General features: G+C 41.0%; 1 protein-coding gene across 21 annotated transcripts in view; it reads right to left on the minus strand.

Annotated features, from left to right (window-relative positions):
• Positions 1-26421, minus strand: part of MTSS1 (MTSS I-BAR domain containing 1) — a 128003-nt gene that overhangs the window by 91572 nt on the left and 10010 nt on the right. For all 21 annotated transcript variants that reach the window (XM_048286215.1, XM_048286232.1, XM_048286222.1 and 18 more), the window contains exons 3-4: positions 19035-19096; positions 16237-16310 (exon numbers count right to left, since the gene is read on the minus strand). In XM_048286215.1, coding sequence (XP_048142172.1) covers positions 16237-16310; positions 19035-19096 — 136 coding nt within the window. The remainder of the gene's footprint in view (positions 1-16236; positions 16311-19034; positions 19097-26421) is intronic.

Below are 26421 nucleotides of genomic sequence, written 5' to 3' on the forward strand. Positions count from 1 at the left end.
TCTTTCTGTTATTCCAGGAAGCTGTTTGGGGAAATAACTGCTCAGGCTCTGCATTTCAGAATAGCCTGAACTCCCCCAGTCATGAGCAAAGGGCTTCCCCTCAGCCAAAGATCATGCTGCACCCACGCACTCTTCAAAGCTCCTCCTGCTGATCCTCATGACCATTCCTGGAAACTGTTATTTGTGCACAGCTCCAAGTACATCTCCCTGGTCAGAACAACACATGCCTAACTGTTATAAACCACTCTGCACACAGTGCGAGGGAATCCGTGCAGCTCCAAGGCATTTTGTAAACAAGCAGACGTGCTGCATACCAGACAAGAAAGTTTAACAGCATTGGGGGACTAGGAATTTAAAATGCATACAGGACACCACTGACTTAATTATGGCAACCATCACATTTTATTTTTCTTTTCTTAAATGCTTAGGGTGACTTACTGTACTACCTAGCTTTAAAATGTCAGAGCACAGGCACAAAAATGGGTATTAACCACATAAGTAAGCAATGCAATATGCTGCTGCTTTTCTTCTCTTTATACATTTTATGCAAATAACACCTGCAACTTTTCTTCTGTTTTTCCAGATCTTGACACCAGAGAACAAACCTGCTTAAAGTATCATGGGAAGAAAGTAGCTAAAAGATTGAACATGCTGGCAGGGAACCATCTACATTCACCCCTTAAGCCTAATGCAATTTCAACTCTTACACTTTCACAGACTTCTGGCTAACCAGCAAGGTGGCAGAAACTGGAGGAAAGCTAGCTTCAGTTACTCCTGTTATTTTCTATTCTTGCTCTCATTTCTAGGCAAATGGCCTGCAAAAAAACCACTCCACAAAGCCTCACCACAGATGGCAGTTTGGCATTCTCCAGCCAAGCTCACACCTGCAGCTTCCATGACCGCTGCTGCAGCTGGGCTTTTTGTCTCTTCTCACTGACAAAAACTGCAAAATATGCAAGTGTTAAGTGACCCACTACCACCATCCATTTCATTAATGAAGTAAGTCCATAGGAAATCAAGATGCAAGCCTCCACTCCTGGCTCTGCTCCCACTGACACAGCTCTGCTTATTTCACAGGAAGGGGTAACCTTCAGGCAGTTTGAGCATAGAACCATTTGCCATGGGGAAATTTCAATCCACAAGAAGAAGGAAAAAAAAGAAAGCATACGAAACTGACAGTTCTGAAGAGGACTTCAGTCACCAATACCAGCATGAGCCACGGGAACTCTGTGCTGAACAGGTGTCATGAGCCCTGCAAGAGCAAAGGCAGATCTCTTCACGGCAGTTTCACTTGAATTCTCAGCTGACCACCCCCAAATGGGAGTCACCGGCCTCTCCACAGCACCTTCCTCTCTCCTAGCCATGACATTTCATTCCACGCCATGGCTTGATATAGTCCATGAGCACCAGGTCAGTGATGTTATAGAAGGCAGTATGTTTTCTTGCACACTCTTGAGTTGTGGCAAAACAATCTCTCCCTGGTCTGTGAATTTTATGCAAAATCCACAGATGACAGACACAACCGAACCCGAAGTCTGTACTTCCTTCAGAAATCCAAGCAAGACTTCTAATGGGTACTAGTTTGATTCATTTTTTTTCCTACATATACATTTATACAAAAAAGATGCACCCAGAGCATTTTCCAGCACACCTGCCACTCCAGAGACACTGCCTGTTCCCACGCCTCTCTGTGCTGGCGGGCTCCAGCCATGGCTGTGTCCAGCAAAAGGCCTGCAGCAGACTAAGCCCTGACCAGCCCTCCACAGATAATCAGGTTAGATGATCTAATGGTCCTCCTGGTCCTTAAAAAGAAAATTAGCTGTGAATCACTTTGATGCTTTGAAGTCCTGGTCCAGTTAGTCCCACGGACAGAGAGCAGCCACTGCAAGATGAAACTCAAATCAAAGCCAAGTTTTATTTCTGTGGTCAGCAGCATAGACATATTTCAAAACCAAGGTGAAGCAGATGACCAGGAAAGAGAGGTGAAGCCAGACAGGCTTCTCTCTGTCTGTGGGACAGAGAGGCATTCAGTTGACTAAGAAACAAAAAGGTAGGGTGACCAAGAGCCTGAGAGGCTTTCTGGCCTGATGCTTTCCATACGTAAATCCTAAAATGGCAGCCACTGGTCCCCACCGTTCATTCACTCACTCATACTTATCAAAGAACAGTTCTCACTCACATCAGCTTGCAAAACTTTGCACAGGTAACTGGAGTGAATAATCCTCTAGTCATGCTTCACCCTAATACTTTATAAAAGATTAAAAAAAAAATTCTGAATTATGCACTAGATGGCTATTAACAAGGATAACCCAAGAGGCTTTTTTCCAAGCTCAGAAGCTACTTTTTTCCAAGACTGACCTGTCCAGTTGTCCATACTAAAATAACTCACAGATATTTAAATCATGCAAGGCCATCAGTGGGTAGTGCTTTCACAGAAACCTTCCCAAACAGAATTAATTAACTGATAAATGATATTGAGAACATATCCATCAACCTCGCGATGCTGTTCCTCATGTTTGTGCCAAAGCAACTCTACTCCTAGTCTTCCATCAGCATAAATGAGTCTAAAAACAGCCTTATAAAAATATTAAAATGGGTTTCATTATAGCTTAAACTAGTGAGAAGACTTTGACAACTATTCCCAAAAAACAAACTCCCCGTTGACCCTTTTTAAGTATCCTAAAAAGAGTTGCAGCTCTACCTACAGAATTGAAATCAAAAACAAGTTAACAGAAAACAAAAGAGAAGGTAAGTTATTACAAAGTGTTCATTGCTGCATGGAAAGGTCTTTGTTCAAATATACTGCATGTAAGAAATCTTATTATTGTATAATTAAATCCTGAACTAATATGGCCAGGAAGTGGAGCTTTAAAAACAAGGCTTTCAGGATTGTCTAGTTTGACACCTTCTTTACATGGCAGAAACGGGTTTGTCTGCCTTAATCCTTCCTCTACAACCACTGAGAAAGGTCTGTATGTGCTGCAAGAAGAGCACTTGAAGTTTTCAGGAATCCAGAAAAGAGTAACAGAACTTCAGCTAGGCCTGATCCCATTCAACCAATCAATACTGCATCTTGCTCATCTTTTGTTATTACCAATCCTCTTGCAAAATGAGGCTGTTCTACATAAATATTTCCGAGTCATCCATATTAATGCAAATACATTGAAAATGCTGCAGGAAACATGCAGGGCCACAGTCAGAAAGGAAAAAGCACAGAAACCCACAGAAGCTGAAAACAAAAAACCACAGGTAAGCCTCTTTCCAATAAAAACAAACAATACCCTCTGTAAAGCAGAACTAAGTGAACCAGAGAGGGAAATCCAGACAAAGCCACAAAACACCAGGAAACAAGTTACCCCACACTTTTTTTTTTTTTTTTTTTTTTTTTTTAAAAAAGGAAAAAAAAAAGAAAGTGGGAGGAGTGTGAAACTCTAGCTGCCCCCATATCCTGTGAACAGTTACCCACTGTTCAGTCCCGGTAATGCTCTGGGGTAGTTCTGGGCATGCAAAGCAGCATACCTAGGATCTTAAGTAACATTACTGAAGGAATTAGATACCAGGAAATACAGACCCTACATTTTTGATGTAGTCACTTTACAAGAACTACACATGGCATCTCACACTGATCTCCAAGTAACTTGAACAAACTTGGCAGATCTTAGGACCAAAAGAAATTCTCATTGCTATAGATAGGTCATACAAAATAGATGTGCCTGGCAATGTATGACTTCCAAGTCTTGGGGTCAAACTACCACTTCACACCTCCATCCTGGGGATGTCGAAACCTCTACAGCCCAGGATTATTCTTGGAAGTCTTTATTTCATTATCCCTTTAAACAGAACTAGATCTCCTTTTAACTAGGAATCATTGCAATTATGTAAATTGCTATTACTGCATTGCTTGCTTTTAAAAATTAAAAAAATATATAAATTTTAGAAATTATAACTTTTGTTCATCTACTTACTGAAACTATTGTTTGAGGCAAAATATGTCATTACAAGAAAAAGCTAAAGGAAGAGACTCCTGTTTGCCTTGTGTCCCTTCAACCTTTCCTAATGGTTGGAAGCAGTGACTCAAAGGTAAAATGAACTGACTTGCCCCAGTTTGTTTCCATGCAACTTAAAGCTGCATCATGAATGTTTAATGTTTACTCCCATTGGTCACAAAAAGCTTTTTACACACTGAGTATGTTTCATCTAAGAGACCTTTTCTCTTAAAGAAAGCTGTTCATACATCTTTCAGCTTACGGGTGCACCTGGAGGGCACAAGTTTTGAGTCCAGCTTCCTTTTTTGGCCAAAAAAAAAAAAAAATCACATGTGAAAATAAGTTGGAACCAAACTGTGACTAACTTGAAGTAAACAAAAGTTAAGCATAAACAAGAAAATATATACTACTTTATCCATGACAATCATGACCTCAAAAATGGAACTCTAAAGAGGCTGGAATTCTGACCAATTTCAACAGATTAGGCAACAGTCAAAACATTGGAGACAAAGAGCTTTGGAAAGGCTGTTGAATAGATGATTTTTTTAACCTGACCAAGCTTTAGCCTTCATTAACCAACCTAAGAGGACAGGACAGACTTCTTGCCACTTAGGCTCAAAAATCCCTTAGCAATATTCATGATGGGCAGATGGGTGGTTGTATGCACTTCTGAAGACATTAGCTTTTTTCTTGTGAGAATCCATTAACCCTAACACAAAGCCTTAACAAGAAAGCTTTATTCTAACAAGTACATTTGTTTTAAAATACTCAAATCTAAACTTGAAGCTTAATTACACTGTGCATAAAGTCACCCTAGAGTAACATCTCAACCAGCTTCTTCATTGTCTTTATAGATGCACACCGCAAGTTCAGCACTTTCACCCTAGCTGGGAACATACATGAACAAGGCTTTTTCTCCTACTCCTAATTTTGAAAGCCATGTTAAATTAGTAAGATTGCCAACAAAGAGAACACGTTGGGAAGAACAAAGAGTCTCTGAAAACAGGCAGCCACTTCAGAGAGAACGGCTAAAACCCTTGCGGAAGTGCAGCTTGAGAAACATGGACTTTATAGCTCTGAGTGAAGCCGGCCTCAAGCTTACAATGAAAGATTAAAATCTGTTCGTCTAAATCAATTATCCGTCCTGAGCGCACGTCGTGCACTTGAGCCCAGCAGTCTGGGGAGGGCTTTGCATCACGGTACACACTCAGTGACAACATTCATTTCCCCAACATTCCAGCTTAATAGCTAAAACATTTCCTTGACTATATTCATAACCAAGGCTCCTGCCTCTGCAGCAGCTCCAGAAGAGCTACACATGAACTCTTTACCTTTGAACCACAGCGACTAACACTCACACAGAGCTGCTATTCTCCCTGCAAGACAACCTAGATTTAAAATGGATACACATTCACAATAGCCTCCAACGGAAATGTGCTCTATTGGAATCCAGTGATTTTGCAAACTAGCAGAAAATGAAAAAGCATTAAAAACAGGGGTAATCCATCACAATATGCACTTTAAGTATTTACTAAATGTACTTTGGATTTAATTTATTTATAACAACTCAGCGTTCTGGACTTCCATCACTATATTGTGTAAATATAACAAAATCTTACTCTAAGATTCTCATTTCAGCACTCTACTTAATATCTGCTTGAAAGAAAGGGAGATTTTTTTTATTTCTACACAAGTACAAAGGTGAGGATGATTTCTCAGCAACATGAGTCATTATATTCTTAAATGACAGTTTCCAATCCTACTTCTGAAACTGTTAATCTGGTCATATCTCAGTGCCAAATTATCTCAGATTATTCAAATGCATCATTACTCTCTTGACGCAAATAGTTTAATCCAGTAATTTATCGGGTTTTTTAAAATCACTGTAATACTTTTACTATGGGTTTGCATACGTAAACAGTGAATATAAAAGATGACCGGTCTGAACAATAAATAAAACCCCTTACTTTTAAAATTTTTTTTTTTAAATAAAATCCCTCACTTCTTCATGGATATGTACCAGATGTTCCCTAAATATGCCCAGCACAACACACCCAGCTCCTCTTTGTCCACCATACATTTCTTCCTCTCTACACTCACTCTCCTCAGCCCACTCTGGCATCCTCAAATACCAAATGAGTAAGAGGCTGCTCTGAGGGTGGCTAAGTCAAGGCTCCCCTTGCGCGGGCTGAGCAAATGGCACTCCTTGTGAGTCCACGTCTACAAGTACACAGGACATACAACTTCATCCTCTCCTCAGAGATGCTTGGCTTCTAGGGGGACAAGGCTTGGAAGACAAGCACATCTGATACACATCTCCTTTTCTTGCACAGCCAGGATAACCAACCTTCAGTCATACAAAATGACATCTTCACACTTTAGACTTTCATCAATGCTCCAAGTTTACTTTAGAGAGCTTGGCCTCATCACAATATGGGGAACTACTGGGGTGGGAAAAAAAGAGACCAAACCATTATTGCCTGCCTAAGTCTAATTTCTGTACTTAGAGGACTTGTCAGGACAGCAAGCACTGTTCTGCATTTCTTTCACACCTCCATCACATGATTCAAGTTTTTAAAGTGACCCTAAATAAAAGATTCAGTTACATTTTCAAGTATCTGACCCCACTATGCCTTTCTGGACTAATTACAAATTATGCAAACCAGGCTTTGCATATTGCCTGGCACCCTGAAAGCCTACAGTCTATACAAGCCAAGCTTCAACACTCCAACCCCTGCTTAACCCTGCAAAACCAAATACACTTAGCAGGTGTGTCTGGGCCTAAGTAAGGGCAGAAGCTGCTCCTGCAGATGAAAACACATTAACAATGCTATTTATCATGCTCAGCAGAACGAACACCAGCTCTGCTTCGAAACAGAACAGTGGCAACACCAATGGCTGTTACTCTCAGGAGAAAATGGACCCAGTTCTCAGGCATATCTTTCACTTTGGGGTGGGCTGAAGTGACTCCAGGACAAACACTCATTGATGTATTCTTTAGTGTTTCCATTTAGCAGCTCTACCAAGGGAGGGGACTGGTGTCAGAGAAAAAGACAACCCCCCTCCTCACCTCCAAATCTATTTTGCAAAAAGCCTATTCTTAGCTCTCAGCGAACATGCTGAGATGCACAGCACTGCTACTGTAGTAATGGCAGCCACAAACCCGACTGCTTGTTTGTCATCCATCAAGCACTCGCACAGGGTTGCATCGAACTGCAAAACAGGCTCAAATACAGCTCCAAACTGAAGTCCCAGCCAGCTCCCTGATATTAGTTACTATAGAAACCAGTCCCTCGGCACAGGCGTTCACAGCAGGAAATCATGCAGATTTCAATTTTACATAGTAATAAATGCTGCGGGAGAGCAGAATTTCACAACAATTGCAGGGGCTGATTGTACAAACCCAGACCTCTTTTACCCCACGACACTATGGATGAATGTGCCCACGCAGAAAATTGTCACTGCTCCTAGTTTTGAAGTGGTTTCCACAAAGCTTGAGTTGGGATGGCTGCTGAAAAGGTCATAGCATTTTTCAATGGCTTCATTAGATTGGAAAAGGTACTTTACACGCAAGAGGCCCATATGAAAACAACAAAAAAAGCACCAACTGCAAAGCAGTAGGAGGATTTAAGCATATATGTAACTACAGAGAGTCTAAACATTTTACAGGAAGTACTATCAGGTCACAACCCAGGGCTCCTTTGGAAACAGCCCATCTTCATTTCCTTCTCCACCCTGTCCAAAAAAATAAACCTGAATGGAGGGCAGGTCACAGATTTATTTGTAGAAAAAAACTGTTGTAGAAAGCACAAAGACAAGAGGGAGGACTCTGAGCCCTGAAATGAAACAGTGAGGTAACTATATTATTTTAACTTTTCAGAAGTAGTTCTACAGGTTGGACTCCATCATGTGTGGGAGTGGAAGAGGAAGACACACAGCGAAATGCACTTCTTGTCCTAGGCAGATGGGGACTCTACCCCACCTCTCTAAATGAGCCCATAAGCCTGAACAGTGCAGGTTTTACTACATGAACCGGGGAAGAAAAGAGCAGGGAACTGCTTCACTGAAGAAAACTAACGTGAAGGGAGGAGGGAAGGGGTGAACAGCTTGCACAGCAACAGGGACAAACATTTGTGCTGGCAACACCCGACAAATCATCAAGCAAACAGAAGGACAAGAAAATTAAGAAAGCTGGTCTATTTTTAAGCAAGACCTCATTATTACCATGAACATGCACTGCTTCCTGGGGAAGCAGCAGGTATGCAAACATGAGATGAATCATATCACCGAGTAAATCACCTGGCAGTATAACACTAGTTTGCATGGACACACACAGAGTGAACGTATACGATCTACGGTCCTGACACCTACAAAAATGTGTGGAAGAGCATTTTTCTGGGAGGCAGCCTGAATTAAGGAGAGCAGAAAAAAACCTGTTAGACAATGCAAATGTCACTGCTGCTGCTGAAAATTACTTTTGTTATTGCTTTTGTTAATGATTAGATGGAGCTCCATTGTTATGGACACTCCACTCGCAATTAGTCTGCTGCAGCTCATAATTTCACTTTTTGTATAGGTCTCTTATGTCATTAGAAACAAACATAATTTTTTTCCAGTCAGGGTAGGAATAGACAGAGGGAACTGGAGAAGACATCCCAAGTGAAAGCACACATTTTATACTGCAGCCTTTGCACAAATTGTCTGATACAAAGGAACTTCACAAGTGGTTCAAGGATGTGTGGACTGGAATGCAATGAGATTGAGTAAACTGCAGGACTCTGGTCAGGTCTAGACTCACACCCCTAGAGTCTGGTGAGTTTGCAAGAAGCCAGCTGACGGCACCAATCTGATACTTCACCAACATGTGTCTTCTTGGAAGCCACCACTGAGGTGACCAACAAAAAGACAACCCCCAAACCTGCAGTTCCAGACAGCTGAGGCACAAAGTGTGAGGCTGCAGAAGCTCAGCAACTGCTCTGCAGCCGCCACAGTTTGTTATGGGCAAGGTCCAAGGGACAAGAAGCACCACCCTACTTCACAGAAACCTTGCTTAGTCTGAGCTGATTTTCTAATTCTCTTCCCACACCACACAGAACTTCCTTCTCTGTCGTATGGCAAATAAAAAAAGATACTAAATAAAACTCAATGGGAACAGATCTTCAGCTACCTTTGCTACCCAACTGGTGACAGATTAAAACTAAGTAAGTAAGAGCTGCAACAACTCTCTTGTTGTGGTTACTACAGCATTTTAACTGTGTGCCAACTAGTAATTTATCACATCAAAAGGCTGCCTGAATTAGCCTGAAAGGGGATCTCCCACCACAGAAACATGTGCTGCACTGGGAAAACCAACCACCAACCAAAACCTCAGCCTCCACTTTCAAATCCACATCCCATCATCAAAAGTATGTTTTTGCATCTTTGATTCTAACCTAATAAATTATCTGAAGGAAATCCTCAGAGCCATTTATGATTTATCCTCATTACTTCCCAAACTGGATGTTTAAGACATCGAAAGTCTGGTTCTGCTGCCAAGACTAAGAAAATTCTTTACAGCTACAAAACCAGGACTTAGTTACAGAAGTGTAGGTGCTCTGCATGAAGATGCCCCCAGAGATACAAATTCATCATGTAGCTGGAAACAACAATCCATCCATCCCAAGCCTGCAGAAAAAACAGGATCTGATATTCTATCCTCCTAAAAGCAACACAGCTGTATAAGTAAGAAGAGAGGAAGAACTACAACCAACTGTATGAAAAATTAACTCTGAGCTGTTCCCTATCCCTAAAATCCCAAAGATTTCCAATTCAGATTATAGTGAGCACACTTACACTTGGTCATGTGAAAAAAGTCCAGCCACTTCTTTCTTAACACACCTGCCCACTCCTTGGATGAAGTATTAAAGAAGCTTGTTTGCTTCTTCCTCCCTCACTCTTTTTTTTTCTCCCCCATAGAAGCTGGCTTTGTATTCAAGTTTTCTGTTTAGCACACACAATCACCTGGTAGCTTTACTCCCTTTCCTAACAACATTTCAGTCTCTTAGCAAGCACCTTAGCAAGCTCAAAAAAATACTGGGTTGTAGGGCAAATGCAAACTACACTCCTGCGTCACTCTCTGCACTGTACCAAGGGGCAGCTGGCTATGTAAGTTACTATAGCAATTATTTTTGTCTATTGCCCTGAATATTTCTCCTTAGGTAGGAGAAAGCAGCACAAATGTTGTCAATGACCCTGAGCTAGATTTCATCTTGACCTCAAGGGAAAAAATAAGGCATAAATAAATAATATTTCTTTATGCTGAAATGCCTGCACTCACCCAAAGAAAAGAAAATGGCCATGTTATTTTTTATCTGCAGAGCAGCCCTTCCAAGCCCCTAAGTATAAAATCTAGTAATTAATAACCAAACCACTTGTCTTGTGTTTGAGCATTTAAGATGCTCATCCCATTTTGACTGCTCCAGCCAAACAGGTTCACATCAGAAGCAGAGTTCTCAGGGCGACACACTTGCTGAAAGACATGGACCGACATTTGCTACTTGTCTAGAGAAAGATGGGAACACGGAAACAGAGAATAACACAGCACGGCCTTTGTGATCTGCAGTTTTAGCTGTTGTAAAACAGAATATCCAAGTTCCATTTCTCCAAATGCAACAGATATGTAATATGCATCCAGCTGCAAAATTATCTGCCAATGATTCTGAATTTGGTCCTGTGTTTTGCATCATCTTCATGAAAACATATTGGAAGACTGAATGGTTCATTTAAATACTTTTCTTCCTGATTATTTTATATATGAAAATCCACAAAGAAAAAATCTGGACTGTGTAATTTTACTTCAAAGACTCCATAGGAAGAGTAAGTACTTATTACAAAGTCATACCTTAACTGACAGGAAGCTCAAACAGAGGTTTTGCTATGAGTATGAGCATCTGAAATTAAAGAGGAGTCAGAAAGACAAAGGAATTGGACAATGAGAATGCCCTTCCTCTTGTGACCAGCTTTGTTTTCACTCTGAAATTAGGCACCGCTCACCATCACAACTCCCCAGTCCATAGCCAGGAGCAAAGCAGTTTATTTAAAAAATGTTTTACAGCTTTATTATTACAGTCTACTGCTGTAGATTATGGTGTCTTTCCCCTCCCCAGGCTTAACTTCTGTTTCATTTTTTTTTCCCCACCATGAAAATAAATAAATTTTTTAAAAACACCATTCAGTACTGTCCATCACATTTTGCTGTGGCACCAAGGATTTACCATGCCTTGGGTCACACTGTGCCATATTTGCACTGAGCAAGATACTGGTTCAGGAGGCCTAAGCACACTTACTTGGAAGATAACAGATGCTAATTCCAGCCCTGCGACACTTTGAGCAGCTTGTCACCTTGTAAAACCACTTCAATACATACCATATAGATCCTGGCTAAAATAAAAATGTATCACCCAGACTACGGACTATTTGAAGGGGTACTCACACGGTACCTGGAGCAACACGGTTGTAGAGTCTGCCCTGGAACACTGATCTGCAGCAAAAGTACTATTTTAAGCAGCCTTACTAAACATGAAGAGCAGTCACTGAGTAGTGCCATGTAAGAGCTACCTGACGCAGATACTCACAAATATTAATCAAATTTAATTTGTAAGTAAAAGTGTTAAGCCATATTTACATTTTTGTGTGCTGTTGAAGTTTAATGACGCCTGAAAAAAGTACAGGCACTTTAATGCAGCACTTCTTCTACACTGATAAATCCTGCCACTCGAAAGGATAACATTAAAATTACTATGCTGATTTTGGATGCCCTGCTGCTCCTGCATGCCATGCAGACATAGGCTGAGTTTTGCTTCCAAGTCTACTCAGTGTCCCTTGGTAGCTGGCTGACCATCCACAGTACTTCCCTCCCCGACCTCAGACCCCTCAGTACAGCAGAGAAGGTCTCCCTCTCAAGTGGAATTTCCTGCAACTCTTGTCAGTAGCTCTACATTGCCTTAAAATCCTCTCAGATGTCTGTAAAATGAAAGAGATGGAAAACATAATAGATGTCAGAGTTACCAAAGGCAGGGAACACATACCTCTAGTAGCACTTGCCAAGAGGGAACTTCAAACAGCACTACAATCCACGGAATCCAACTGGCCAGAGAAAGCTGTGTGATATGCTGACACCCTCTTGAAGTGATTTAACTAATCTGCTAATATCAAACACACCTATGTATATGCAAAACCCTTCAATATGAATGAAAAACAAAAAACCACAAGACTTGAGTATCAGCTGCCTCATTAACAATCTCACTTTGAAGATCAGTTTTAAGCTTGGGTAAATCAAAGCTTTTAGATCATCTTTCCATAAATTTTAATTTACACCTGTGCAGATGCAGGAAGGCACAACTGGGGCAGGGTTTTATCCATGGAAGCTGCCAATGGTGTATTAAGTGGATACAGAAGAAGTGTGCATGTCTTCACATCAATCTCCCTCATAACACAAGGAGGATAGTTACTTTTCACACCTACTTTTTCAAGTTCCTGAGCTCTAGTACTTATCTACAAAGGACATTCAAATCCAGCAGAGGCAGAAGACGACTAGCATACAAAAAGCAAAGCAATTTACACACATCCTTTTACATACTGTTGAAACCCACCTTATAATCATATATCACATTTAAATGTACAGTACGTGGGATGCGTAAATTTCTTCCATGTTTCAGAACTGATTCTGATTCAGAATTATTACTGATGCAGGTAAAAACATTAAGAATCTCAAATATTGACAGTAATAAGCCATGTGAGAAAAGCCTGAACTGAAACTCATGAGCATACATCTCCCCAAAAGGAAACTTCACTTTTAAGGTATTCCAGAGTTATTATTAATACTATTTAAGGTATATTAAGGATTTAAAGGTACCCTGAAGTACCTCATTCATTTAAGACTTTGTGAGCATTCTCTTTAATACTCATAGTGAGAGATAATACAGATTCCACTGGAGACTACTGAGTTCTGCTGGGCTTTATGCCAAACAGATGCAGCTTGAATAAAACAAACTGCTACATAGATGTCTCTATTTTGTCAGAGCTCAAAAATCAAAATATCTGAAGGAATTTTGTTTTCAAAAATCTCTGATACCAGCAAAAACAGCACACACTGCTATACAGCTAGCATTACTAGAGAATTAGCAACATAACTTGACAATCTCCCCCATTCAAATGATGTTTCTCAGATGACCAGACCCACAGAAACCCAACATTTTGGTGATACATGCATCAGAACCACCTTCCCTGTGTTTTCACTTGTCAGGCTAAAATCAAAAAGCACTGAACTGAGGGAACAGAACTGAGGAAAAAAGAGACTGAACTTTGGGTTGATACACATCTAAATGGAGAGACAGCAAAGGAGGAAGCAAAAGCTGAAATGAGCTGGTTGGGAAATTAATTTGTGTACTGAGTCACCACAAAACATCAGGTACTTCACGTTCAGGGCTTTTCCTACTTTAGAAGCTACAATGTGAAGAAAATACAGCAAAGTACAGGTTATCAGATTCATCCAGTCATAGGTTTTACCATAGGCAGAGCTCCAATTATGCCTTCTATCTGAGCTCCAGATGGGAACGTGAAGATTAACATCATTACCATTGCAGAAATAGAAGGAAGTAAATGGCATGGAGAGAACGATGCACCAAAAGAGGAAAGACAAAGCTTGGGAACAGCAGTAATGCCACACAAGGTAAAGATACCAGTTGGAACACGGACTGGCAATGATGGATATAAGCTCCCATTCTTGAACACTTGGTGACTGAAAAGGAGATTGTCTCCCCTTGTGTGTGTGTGGACATGTACATCCATGCAAACACTTTTTCTTCTTTCAAAGCTAATGCTGATGCAAACAGATTAAAGAGTAGCCAGAGTGCTTCTGTTGACTGATAAAACACTTTCATCAGCTAGATCAGTGAGTCTTAAAATAACAGGCCACTTTCTGTAGTATAAGCAATTACAAATTAAAGGCAGCACCCAGCTTCACAACACTTCAGTCATCTTAACAAGGAACTAACGTTGTCCCTCCAGAGCAGGCACCTGCTTCAACATTTGCATATACAGTTAGGTCCCAGAAGTAGTATTTGGCTCATGCAATGATAAACCAGCCTTATGATGTAAAATATACCAACCTCCCTGCCATTGTCATGGGAAGTGCTACATGAGTCTCATATATCCCCAGAAACTGAACATGAACTTGCCTGACTTTGGTTAATCTGTTAACTGTAAACTTTGGTTTATCTGTTAACCCTCTAAATACTGTGAAACACAGCCAGGTGTTTGATAATTTTATAAACTGGGTAAGTAACAGGCAAAATTTAACAAAGAATTTTTCACGTTAGGCAACCCCTCAGAGGGAAAACAGCCTGTCAAAATTGCCACATCAGAGAAGGAAAATAGTAAGTTCGTTCTGTTTCAGTTTTGGAATACAATTCTTTATACTGATGGCAAATTACATTTTTACTGAATTGTGCCCTCATAAGTCATAGGGACTTTTGCCATCACCTTCCATAGGGTCAGGTGTTTATCCCTGTCCACAGCAAGGTAGAACCATCTGTATTTGTTAAAGGACCAAGGTGCAACCTCAAAGGTAAACTTGAATGGGCACAAATGGAAGTTAGGTTGGGAGGAAGATCAGAACCACCAGCTAACCCAGAGCTTTCATTCATTGCCCAGAACATCACTTTCTAAAAATAAAACCAAAATTCCTTTCTATCCTTTCAGTCAGGGAAGGCAGAAGACAGAACAGAGGAGCTATACAAATTTGGCATGCCTGGATTCACAGAGCTCCTTTTGTAAAGGATGTGTTCGAAGAGATAAGACACAACACTTGTTGGACATGGTCCAAATAATACAGCAGAAAGTGTAAAATACCCTTCAAAACCCCACACAAGCCATTTTTGTTTAAGAGTGGGAGAGTTTCAGTCATTCTGGTATCTCAAATTCAAGTCCTATAAGCCTGCCAGCATAGCTAGAAGACAAGTCTGAATCATTTTGGTAGTTTACTTTATTTCCCCTTGGGAAAGCAGAAGGAATAGAAGAGAACATGCTTGAAAGAAAGACATGTTAGCAATCCAAGTTCTGCCTTGGGTCTCATCCTCAGTTTATTCCACTTTCTGTCATGCTTACTATTTTATGTGAGTAGATTACCTATAATTTACAGTAGGTATGCATATAATGAGGAACTTCTTATCAGAATGTAAATATTAGCTTTAGACAGGAAAAAAAGAATTCTTCCCTCTTGTCATTCTCTTGGTACTCACTCCAGCAGCTGCTACTACTCCTGTTAGCCAGAAGTGAAGGGAAGAGGAACTCTGGCTGAGCTTGCACTCTGCTAATGGGAATGAACACTCTTCACATCAGCAGTATTACTTTCTAACTCTCCCAAGTCAAATGCCAAGGGCACAGTAGGACTTTAAAAAAATGCTACAAAACCTTTAAGGTTAAAGGTGACCAAAAGTTGTTCCCTCAGCAGTGATTTACCTGCACTTTGGATTTACTCTTCAGCAGCAGTCCAAGGACAGTGACCATGGGGAATGCTCTACCACTGCAGGGACATCTGCACATGATGCTGTGGTCACCAGGCATCCAGCATCAGAGAGAAGCAGCCTTTTGTCTCCTTCCAACTCAGCAATCTGGACAGAATGCCAGCTGCAGTATTTTGGCTCTCCATACTCTCCAACACGCTTAGACTGCTACCCAGAGAAGCCCACAGCCCAGGAAAATTCATTTTGACCAAGAATGTCAGACTTAACGGGGAAAGACAAGCAAAGTCTTTGCTCAAAGATGTAAGTACAGGTCATGGTCATCATTACTGGCAGAACCCAAAGGCCACAGCATCAGCCAGTATCTGCTCTGTCTCCAGCAGCCCTACAGTTATTTATTCCAGCTGAGTATCAAGCCTTTTACATTTATACAAGGTACAGAAGCGACAGTGAATACAGATTTCTGTAAATCTTGCTTTCAAATATTATTCATCAACGTATAATTCAAATGGTAATTAAGAAGTGTTCACATGATTGATGACACATTTAAATTACAGGTTTCCAGCATTTTTTTTTTCAGTAAAGACAACTTCCTTTTTCACGTGCCACTTTTTCAAAGTGCAAGTCCATCTAACAGATGTCTCACAGATCTGCTTGTCAATGTAACAAGTTAAAACTTCTTTTTATTACGACAAATGGTATAAACCACACAGTGTTCTGTTAAACTCAATATTGACACATCTGCTTACCACGTGTATTAGTAGCCATGTCAGCCACTTTCTGAAAGGCATCCAAAAAGGCAGCAGCTGCTACTACTGTAGTCCTGAAATGCATACAGATAACAAAACATTAGCAGTGTCTCATTGATGCCTATTTAATTACTGCCAGAAACATTTAGGCTTATAAAGAATAACACTGTGAACTTGCAGAGGCCACAAAAAGTATTCTCTTTTATATCTGAACTTAGCCTTTTCCCTCCTTCATTTCTTAATCCCTTCCTCGCTTTGTGTTAGCACTATGGACTTGGAGGCAGCCACGCTAATTCCATGCTGAGAATTGCACAGGACAGGTGCTGTTTCAAAAGAGCACAGCCACCCTCCTTCTAGCTGATTTCCTCTGATGAACTAATATTAAGCAGTCAAACATGAAAAACAAATCTAACACACATTATACTTCACCCATTAGCGAACAAATTACAGCCACTGCTATTTTCAGGGAACATGCGTATTTTAAGAATAAACATGCACAAACTTCCTTCTATCTAGGATCCTGGCCAAACAATTTCCTGCATTTTTCATCTGTGGACCATGAGCATCCCTTGAAACAGAAAATTTCTTGGAAATCAGACTGATCTGGAGTTCTTTGACAAATGGAAAAGTGGGAAAGAAGAAAAAAACCCCTCCATTTCAAGAAAAAAAACCACAGAGCTCAAACCCACAGAAAACACCAATCCCCAAACCCCCAAAACAAACAAAACCCCTTTCTGATCCACTGCTCCTCCAAGCAGGACCCTTCCTGAGAGATACACCAGCAATCTCAGACTTCACAATCCAAAGTGTCAACCTCACTAGTCCAATCTCCCTCCACGTCTGGAAAGCACACACAGACCACACATCTGTTCAAGTGGACAGCAAACGTGAGTTACAATTTTCCAGACACATTTGCTCCAGATAAGCAGGCCCCAGAGCCCTGAACACCTCAGGTCAGTCCAGATTTCTGAAGGTTTTTAGTCTGGTTGACCCAATTAAAGTGAAAGTAGGCCAGGGCTCTACAGGTAAAGCACAATTGTGCCCTCTCCACAGTTACCTCATGGTTCTGTTTCTGCACATCTTTTCTAACAGTAACTGATTTTCTCTCCTGATGGTGTCAGTCAGCCTTTTCAAGCGAAATCCAGAACAGGGACTATCAACTTCACTTTGTTTCAAGAGCTCCTTGCTTGCCTCAAAAACCCCGGCAGACCCGCAGGGAAGCTGATCCTCAGCCAGAAAGACCACAGGACTGCTTAATTAGGTCAGATTTTATGCAAGTCTCACTCCAAATATGCTCAAGGTACAGAGGATATAACTGGCAGCATAGTAAATGGCCTACTGACAGCACAAAAGATTTGAACACACACACAGAAAAAACCACCCTATGCATGAGAGGACCAAGCAAATGCATAAGGGCTCTCCACATGCTCAGTAGATTAAAGGAAGGGCAGACCCCACCAACCCTGACAGCTAGCTAGCAATATTGGGCCCTGGAACCAGAGAATCTTTTCTGGGATTTTCCTTAACAGTGTTTGTGATGTTCATCTTCCAAACTTGTGGGTCACACTGTTATTCATGTACCATGTTGTTAATTATTAATTATATTGCTAATAACAAAGTTCCATTTCCCCAGTAACAAGATCCAGGAAGACCTGGCTCCAGCTCAAATGACATCTGCTGTCCTTTATCAGAGCACACAGAAATGAAACAGCAGCAAAAGGCTCACATTTGCTAGAAACAAACAGCAAATCCTCGAACACGGGCTTTCAAGCTGCCTGCTTGCATGTTCCTGTAGCACTGCACTGATTGAATGCAACACCACAGGACCGGGAAATAAACAAAACTATCCCTCATGCCATCCCTGAAAGCCTGTGTTTGAAGAGTACAAAAGGCTAGGAAAGTTCTCCATTTCTCTTCTTTCTCTACTTCCTCTGCATCTTCCATACTCCACTCATAGCTGGGAAAAGAAAGAAACCACACGCAAGTGTGGCATTTTAGGCAGGGTGTAGCAGAACAGCATTTTCCAGCTGTTTAGGGCAAATGAAGCTAACTCCCAGCTTCTTTGGGAATGGTTCATAATGCAACACAGAACCACAAACCAGACTGTCAATAACCTGTTGCCACTACAGCTGCTGGGGAAAAAACCTGATGCTTTGGAGAACAGAGAGGAGACTGTGATTTGGAGAGTGCTGTGAGGAAACTGAGCTTGCATTCGTATTAACAGAAACAAATTTTACAAATGAATGAATTCTAGAGGTAGAATTGGTCTGTGATACTTATGCCATATACTAAAAAATCCAGAATGCCATTTTCAAAGTATACCCCAAGCCCTTAAGTTTTAATCATCACCAATGTATGATCCAGCTAAGCAATTTTTTTCATTTTTAAGTCAGAATAAAATGCTGTTAAGGCTACCAAAGATTTCTTAGTATTTCAAGCCATCTTCTAACATAACCCCTCTGTATTCTACACTAATAAAAGGGCAACACAGACCTAACTCCAAATGTGTGCTCACTAAAGAACAATAGACTATCTTTCCAATTTTCCATGAAAATCCATGAAACTTAGCTCATTTTATGTTTATTATGTATAGCTGGTGGTAGATTATGAATTTTCCTAAATATATTAAAACACCAGTAGTAGTATTTGAAAAATTACATGCAGGTATTGACTATGTAATATGCACAATTTTACTAGGACCTGCTTAGAAAATTATCCTTGCAAAAGCTGCATTTAATCTTAATGTTTGCAAATCCAAGGAACTGTAGGGGATCTTGACTGTGTAATGTAAAACTTACCGAAGCTGAGACTGCAGTTTCCCAGCTTTATTTATAAAATCTTCCCACACTGGGTAACTTCCCTGCAAGAAAAACAAAACACAATAATGAACACTTAATTTAAGCATTCTGATTTTAATACTATAGATCAAATTAAACTAGATGTAAAACAATAACTAAGACTACTAAATCCTAATCCATGAACACCAAAATTGAATTCTGAATCCAGATGAAACAGCAGGTCCTCTGATGAGGCTTCAAAGTTTTTCTGAATAGAAACCCTGGGCAAGAGGGATTTCAACTGAAGCAGCAAAAATAAATGCCTTGCTTTGGATGGATACTGCAAAAACCAAGCCCACTGGAAGTGAGGTACTAGGATATTGCAACAGCATGGAAAGAGAAGCTCCCAAAACTAAAGGCAGCATCACAGTTGTTGTCTACCAATGGATCATCTGTGTTTTTACCAGGTTCAAAGCCTGTATAATAAAAGTGTGATTTGACCAAGAGACAACCTCAAGCACTGCCTCAAGATAACTCTGTAATCGGACACAGAAAAGCACAGTGACAGCTCAAGACAACCAACTTTCCCAACAGCTGCCTTGTCACTGCAAGACCTGTTTCCAAAACAGTCAAAAGCCTTGGAGACAATCTCTGAATTGAAGCTGACAAAGCAGCATGGCACTGAGTGTATACAAAGTGCTTAAGAAGGTTTAATTCTTCTGGACCTCGAGTTTCCTGTAGAATTTTCCCCATTTTTTTTAAACTGGATTAAAAGCACAGGTTTTACTTAGAATATGGACACCAAGCATTCTTGCAAGTCGTGATGTTTATTTTCCAAAGTTAAAAAAAAAACAAGATTATTTTTTAGACCAAAATTGCTTTCTGCAGAGCAAGTACAATTTTTCCACTAACAGCAAAAGTGTGGTAGAAAGAAACCTCAAAATTTCACTTTGATTGGAGTCTAGAGAGTAAAATAAAATATCCCTGCTTCCTTTAATAAAGGTATAAGACTTGCTGTTACCAGAGCAACAACACAATATAACCCAGATAAGGCAGATCCTCAAGGCTAACATTACCCCAGCTCTGACTGGCAGAGGTTGCAAGCAAGTGCAGTTGCTCGTAGCAAACTCAATCCACCCTTATAAACTGGTCTGCTTTTTGTAAGTAAACCAAAATCTATTGCCCCCACTGCCGTGAGAGACAGTGTTTTGTTTTCAGGGCAAAGACAGGACCTTCCCCAAAAGCTGGCAGACAAATTCCAGCTCCTCAGTATACCCTGGTAAGGCAGCTCCCAGACACCTGCTCAGAAGCCTGCTGGTACTCTACTCTCTGTATTTTTCTGCAAGGCTTGTGGGTTTTTGCTAAAAGGAAAAGAAAAAGGGAAAAGACCCCAAACAATGCAAAGCAGGTGTTCATAAGCCTTGTTATACCTACACATGACAGAACCAGTGGCAAATACAGAAGGGGAAAGAGAAAATAGCAGTTATCTGGGTGGCAAGACCTAGAATATAAAGTGCTTTGTGCTAAGCAAAAAACTGTCAGACATTTTAAAAATGAAAGAAACCCACCAATTATTTAACAGAGGCAAAAAATGCTATTTCCTTAAACCTATTAGTCTTACTGCAATCCCTCCTCTGAACCCTGTCTCTCAACGTCACCTGCATGCTGTTCATGCATTATGCACATGTATGCTAGGAGCCCTGAAAGCCCTGACAATCACCAGCAGGGCCCAAGGCTTTACGGGATACTCCAGCAAAATGCAAGCCGGCAAGCAGGCGATACCAAAGCAGCCTGATTATGTTTCCATCTCGCTGGTGTATTATCCAGCTAAATGCACCTGATGGCTCCCAGGAGATTGATACCAGCTCTGCGTTTAGCTGCTTTCCCAGGGAAGCTTAAGACACTCCTATCAAAACACAGCTCAGGAAGAAATTCCCCTTTTTTTTTATTTTGTGGTCAGCCTGGCAAGCAAAATTGGAGAAATCAAACATTTCCACAACTATTTAATTCTTGTCTATAAAAATGATGTTTTCTTCAAACCAAGCCTGCTCAAATAAGCTGTAACAGTTCATTTTATTAAATAGTTTGCTATATTTGTTTGGTTGAAATCAACGCAGTTTGTTTACCTGGGCTCCCCATATACTGGCCGATAGCACCTAATCTCATTTCGACAGTAGAAAAATGGAGCTTTTTGTGGTTCTAACATCACTGAATTAATACCTTGGCTGGTGGATTTTGTTGGGGTTCTTTTTTTGCTTGTTGCTGCATTTTTAAAGAAAACCTTTCAGCAGTTTTACATCAGTGATATGAAGTCCTGCATTATCTGCTCAGCTTGCCATATCTTGTTATCTCTAATAAACTCAGCTGAAAATAAGAGGCATGTACTTCATCTGGGTTCTAGAATAATTTTCTCTCACTTTTCCCTGCTGAAGCCACATCCACAAGTTCATCTCTCCGTCAGATCATGAAGTCACGCTCTAAATTGTGTCATTCCTTTGAGCTTTTCCTAAGAACATTTCCACCACTCTATCTCTGCTGAAACCAAAACCCCCTTCATTCCTACCTACAGCAAAAGTGCAAAACACCTACCACTTCACAAGACCAAATAACCAAGGGTTTGTCCCATCTCCAGCACCTAGGAACCAAGGAAGCCATTTAGTGATGCCTGTGGGGACAAACCAGGGAGATGGCAGGAATAAAACTAGTGCTGTAAATCTGCACAGTGCCAGTGCCCTGGGCAGCAGCAACTCCTTCTCCAAGACCTCTTCGTGTGCCACCTGGAGCATGGCAGCCCCGCTGTGTCTCACCTCCAGCAACAGTTCTTGCTTTTGTCAAAGCAGAGTCAAGAGAAATGTTAACAGTGGTGAAAAACACACACATCCTTGATTCAACATGTATTACTTTCTCAATTTAAACACAAAGAAACAGCAGGTGGAATTTGATATCTTTGTCCAAGATGTGCTTTTGCGACATAAAGCCACTTCTGAAGAATAATAACACAGTATTTTTAATGCTGCCTCTCCCAGAGCTTCCTCTGCTCCCTCTGCAATTTCCAATTTCAGCTGGCTGATGCAGAAAATAATTTTTCCCCCTTTTAAATGTCAGGGTTACTCAGGCCTGGTGTTATCTGTGAAAGCAGGAGGCCTCCCCCAGGTCCAGTCACGCTTAGGGAAGAGCCACAGCAGGATTCTGGGTTGCAAATTCCCATTTAGCTCTTCATGGATTGAAAAAGGGATCGATTACAGTGAGGGTTTGTCTTTTTTTCTTAAAAATTGCTAAGGGATTAATCCAAGGACTATTTTCCCCAAAATAACTTTGTGCCCAATTATTTCTTCATCATCGAATGAAGAAATTTGACCTGTCCTCATCTGAATAGATGTTTCCCACTGCCATATGACATTCCATGGCGTCAGGGCCCCTGGAGCTCCTCAGTGGGGCTCTGCTGCCCGCCCAGCACGTCACCATAAGTAAGCTGCAGCATGCCATTATCCTACCCCATTGCTTAATTAGTGGGCGTATAGGTGATCAGTCACCTGATCCCACGGCCCAGCTCCAGCTAATCTATACCAAACACAGGCAGGGAAAACACGGAAAACACCTTTCTGCCTCAGGGCTGAGAAACAAACTGCTGCCTCGTGCCTTGTCACTCAGGTAGCCAGTCCACAATTAGGGACATGAAACAACTTCCCCTCAGGGACAGAGAGTGTGTCTGGAAGTGCCAGACACCAACACCCAAACCTGGGCGGAGTCCTCGAAAGCCACAGCTCCTGGACTGCCACGGGGAAAAGGGTGGACCATCATCATTCAGTGAAATCCCATCTGACACCCAGACGCATGGACGTGGGCAGATGTCTTAATTTTTGTCCTCCTTCCTCACCATTCAAATCTATTTTAATTGGCAATAAATTTCATCTTCTCCACTCAGGTCTGGTTTGCTTGTGACAATAACTAGTAAGTGATTTCCTTGTCTTTGTCTCAATCCTTGAGCTTTTTCTTACTATTTTCTCCTCCATCCCATTGAGGAAGAGGAGATAAAAAGCAGCTGGTCAAGGTCAGCCCACCACACCAGAAAAGAGCAGGCAATGGTCACCAAGATGCAGCTTTGGAAAAAGAATTTAAGCCTTGGTTGGAAATTTTTTTCTTTTTGGTGAACCAGCACAACCGCCCTGCATAAACACAACACTACAAAAGATTTATGGAAGATAGTTTTTTCCTCTCTTTCAGTCCAGTGATCCCACAGCAGGAGTGAGAAGAGACACACATGAGAAACTCAGTGATTTCTCAATAAAGGAAGGGTAGATTTGCAGCAAAGTATCGTATTTACTGAAATTGTTATTGATGACATCTAATGGCAAGAAAGAACAGGTACCCAGATTGTTGTACCTAAGATTACAACTTGAGTATCAGCAGCCTTGAGTTTTAAAATGTTCTGTCACTCCTTCTGCCAAGAAGTTATGATTCTTCTTTTTCCACTAAGCAAAAGGATGCTTACTTTATTAATTTATTTACATGCACCCCAATTCCCATAGACAAGACTCATTCCATCTTCGAAAAACCCTTGACAGTGTTCTTTTAAGTGCTTTCATTTATCAGAAAGGCTTTTCAGCCTTATTACCAGTTCTTGCTGAGACATCAAGTACAAAGGCAGCAGTAACAGTTTGGAATCTTGTTCAGAGCAACAGCCCATCTAAATTTCTGGGGCAGGGGGAAAGAGACAAGGAGGTGCTCTTCAGTAAAGCAAATCCAGAATCTGATTTTGGCTGTTTCAGCTAGAGAGGTAAGAGAGAGAACTAGGAGAAAGCAGTGCCTTGTTTTTAGCTCAAGGGTTATCAAACCAAGACCTGTATGGCTTCCAGGAAAGTACTAACAATGACTAACTGCAAGACTTCAATGAAATGGGGAAAAAAACAACTACACAGGCTACAGGAATTAGAACTTCTCCACCTCAGTGTCATTGTTCAGCTATGATAAGCTAAAAAGCTGAGTCCCAAACACATAACAGTGTTACAGAGCTCCACACCCTAGTAACACATCCAAATGCCATACATCTATTTTTGGAACAAAAATTGTAACTTGGCTTGTGCATGTGTCCTCCTACCCCTCCAAAGTAAATTATGCTGAAAACAAAAGATTTCTTTTTATATTTTTACCAGATAACAGAATCACAAGGATTATTATGAATGTCTCATTTCTGTGGCATTCACTACACTACCTCCAAGTAGCAAAGAGACTTTATTGTGCTAGACACCACACAAGGTCACAGATGTTACACACAAAGAACGGCAATCAGCAAGTATGGTTTGCACACAGAGACTACCACTTTTCCACAGTTCTTTAACAGACAAAACCAGGAAAGAGTGGAGGGGAAGAGGACAGGAAACAGTAATAGTCTGAAAAAAAAGAGGGAGGGGGAAAAAAAAAATAAAAGAGGGCTCCAGCCATAGATGTCTCAACACATTTGGAAGACACAATTGTTGACAGTCAGCTTTCCTTCTCAGGTAACATCTGGCACTGGAAGTTTTTCCTCTTTCCCAGAAGAATCAATAGTCAACTGGGTGAAAGAACACTCGGCCAGCCATACCTGCAAGAATTACAAAGTGCTACCAGACATTAATACACCCTCTGTTCAATCCACTCATTTAGCCAAGTCCATGACTCATGGATAGGACTGCCTAGACCCTTAACAAGTCACAAAAGGTCTTGCAAAATACAGGTGAGAATACAGAATTAGCATCATTGTGCCTGAAGTTCATAATTGCTCTTCTCCATCCAAAAAACTTCTGCTTGTTGGCTTTTCCTCTTTCGAAAAGCATCAAGGGCCTGTCTCATGAATATTTCTAGGCTGCATCTAAAGTCTCAAATCTTTCAACGCACTGAAACAGGAATTTTGCTGGCAAGAGAGACTTCACCCTTTATAATGACACAGATATATACACACCACCTATTCTATTACTCCTTGGTATTACCCACCTCATTTCGAATACACAGAATCACAGAACGGTTTAAGTTAGAAGGGACATTTAAAGAACATCTAGTCCATGCCCCCTGCCAGGAGCAGGCCTATCTTTCACTAAATCAGGTCATTCTCAGCCCCATCCAAACTGAACATGAACACTTCCAATAATGGAGAATCCACAATTTCTCTGGGCAGCCTTTTTCACTGTCTCACCACCCACACTGCAAAATAAATCAATTTGTGTCTAATCTAAATCTCCCCTACCTACTCTCTCTTTCTTGTATGCAAAACCAGAACTCAATCAGCCGAGTCCCAATACTGATTTCAAGAGCATCCCATAGCCCGATGTTGTCCATCGTCTGTTTTCCAGGGGTGCAGGACAAGAAACAATCAGTTTTGCTTCAGCAGAGAAGTTTCAGATTGCACAACCCATTCAACTATAAGACCAGGTAACAGGCAACTCTGAAAGGTCAGGCAGCTTCCTTTCACTAGAACTCTTTCAGGAAGAGTAACACATTTATATAGAGGTCTTGCAGAAATACTCCCACAAGACAAGGAAAGAGACCACTTGACTTCAAAGTCTCATCTGTCTTTCTAAGATAAAGATACTGCCGTGCACAGAGGAAGTTTGAGCTTAGCTCCATCAGCAAAAGGGACTCTCAATTTGTGCTAAACCCTCACTGGGCCAGGAATGAAACGGCATCAACAGCAAAAGACATGAACTTCACAGGATTTCACAGCAAGAGCTGAACACAGACATTACTGAACGGAGGAGCAGACAGGTACAGATTCAGGTCTGAGAGATTATACTGCATGCAGGTGAAAGTAAAGGCACATCAAGGATCAGAATAAGATGTCATTTAACCAGTAACTACCCTTCAGGAAAGAAAGCAGGGGTAATTAAAATCAGAGTCTTATATCCATACATTTACTTCCATCATTTCTGCCTCTTGTTTAGGGAACGGCAGGATTAGGAACTAGTTTCCCTCAGCATGCACAGTATAAATAGGCATGCCAAGCTTTGCTTTTCAAGGTGATACATTATCACAACATTGAAAATTATGCCACAAAACACTACTGAAGACATCTTATATGCTATTAAAAAACCTGTCAACTGGATACTTCTATGTATCACAGAACCACTTGTTTAGTATTTTCAGAACTGTTTAGTTTTTAGTGTTTAGACGTTAGGACAATAAAGAAAACAGATAATGGCATGAAAAAAATCAAATCTAAATCTTACACAAGCAAAGTCCAGAAAAGGGTATTCACACCACTGGGGTAAAAAACCCAAACAACAACACCACCACAGATACCCATTTTTTCTACATTCCTAAACCATCTGAAGAACTCTAAAGAATGCCCACTTCCCTTAGTAGCAGCGCTGAAATGCAGCACTACTTTGCAAGAACACACATATTTATTACACCATTTAAAGGGGGAGGGAACCTA

The sequence above is a fragment of the Corvus hawaiiensis genome, chromosome 26 (genome assembly GCF_020740725.1).
Source record: "Corvus hawaiiensis isolate bCorHaw1 chromosome 26, bCorHaw1.pri.cur, whole genome shotgun sequence".
NCBI classification, from domain to species: Eukaryota; Metazoa; Chordata; class Aves; order Passeriformes; family Corvidae; genus Corvus; species Corvus hawaiiensis.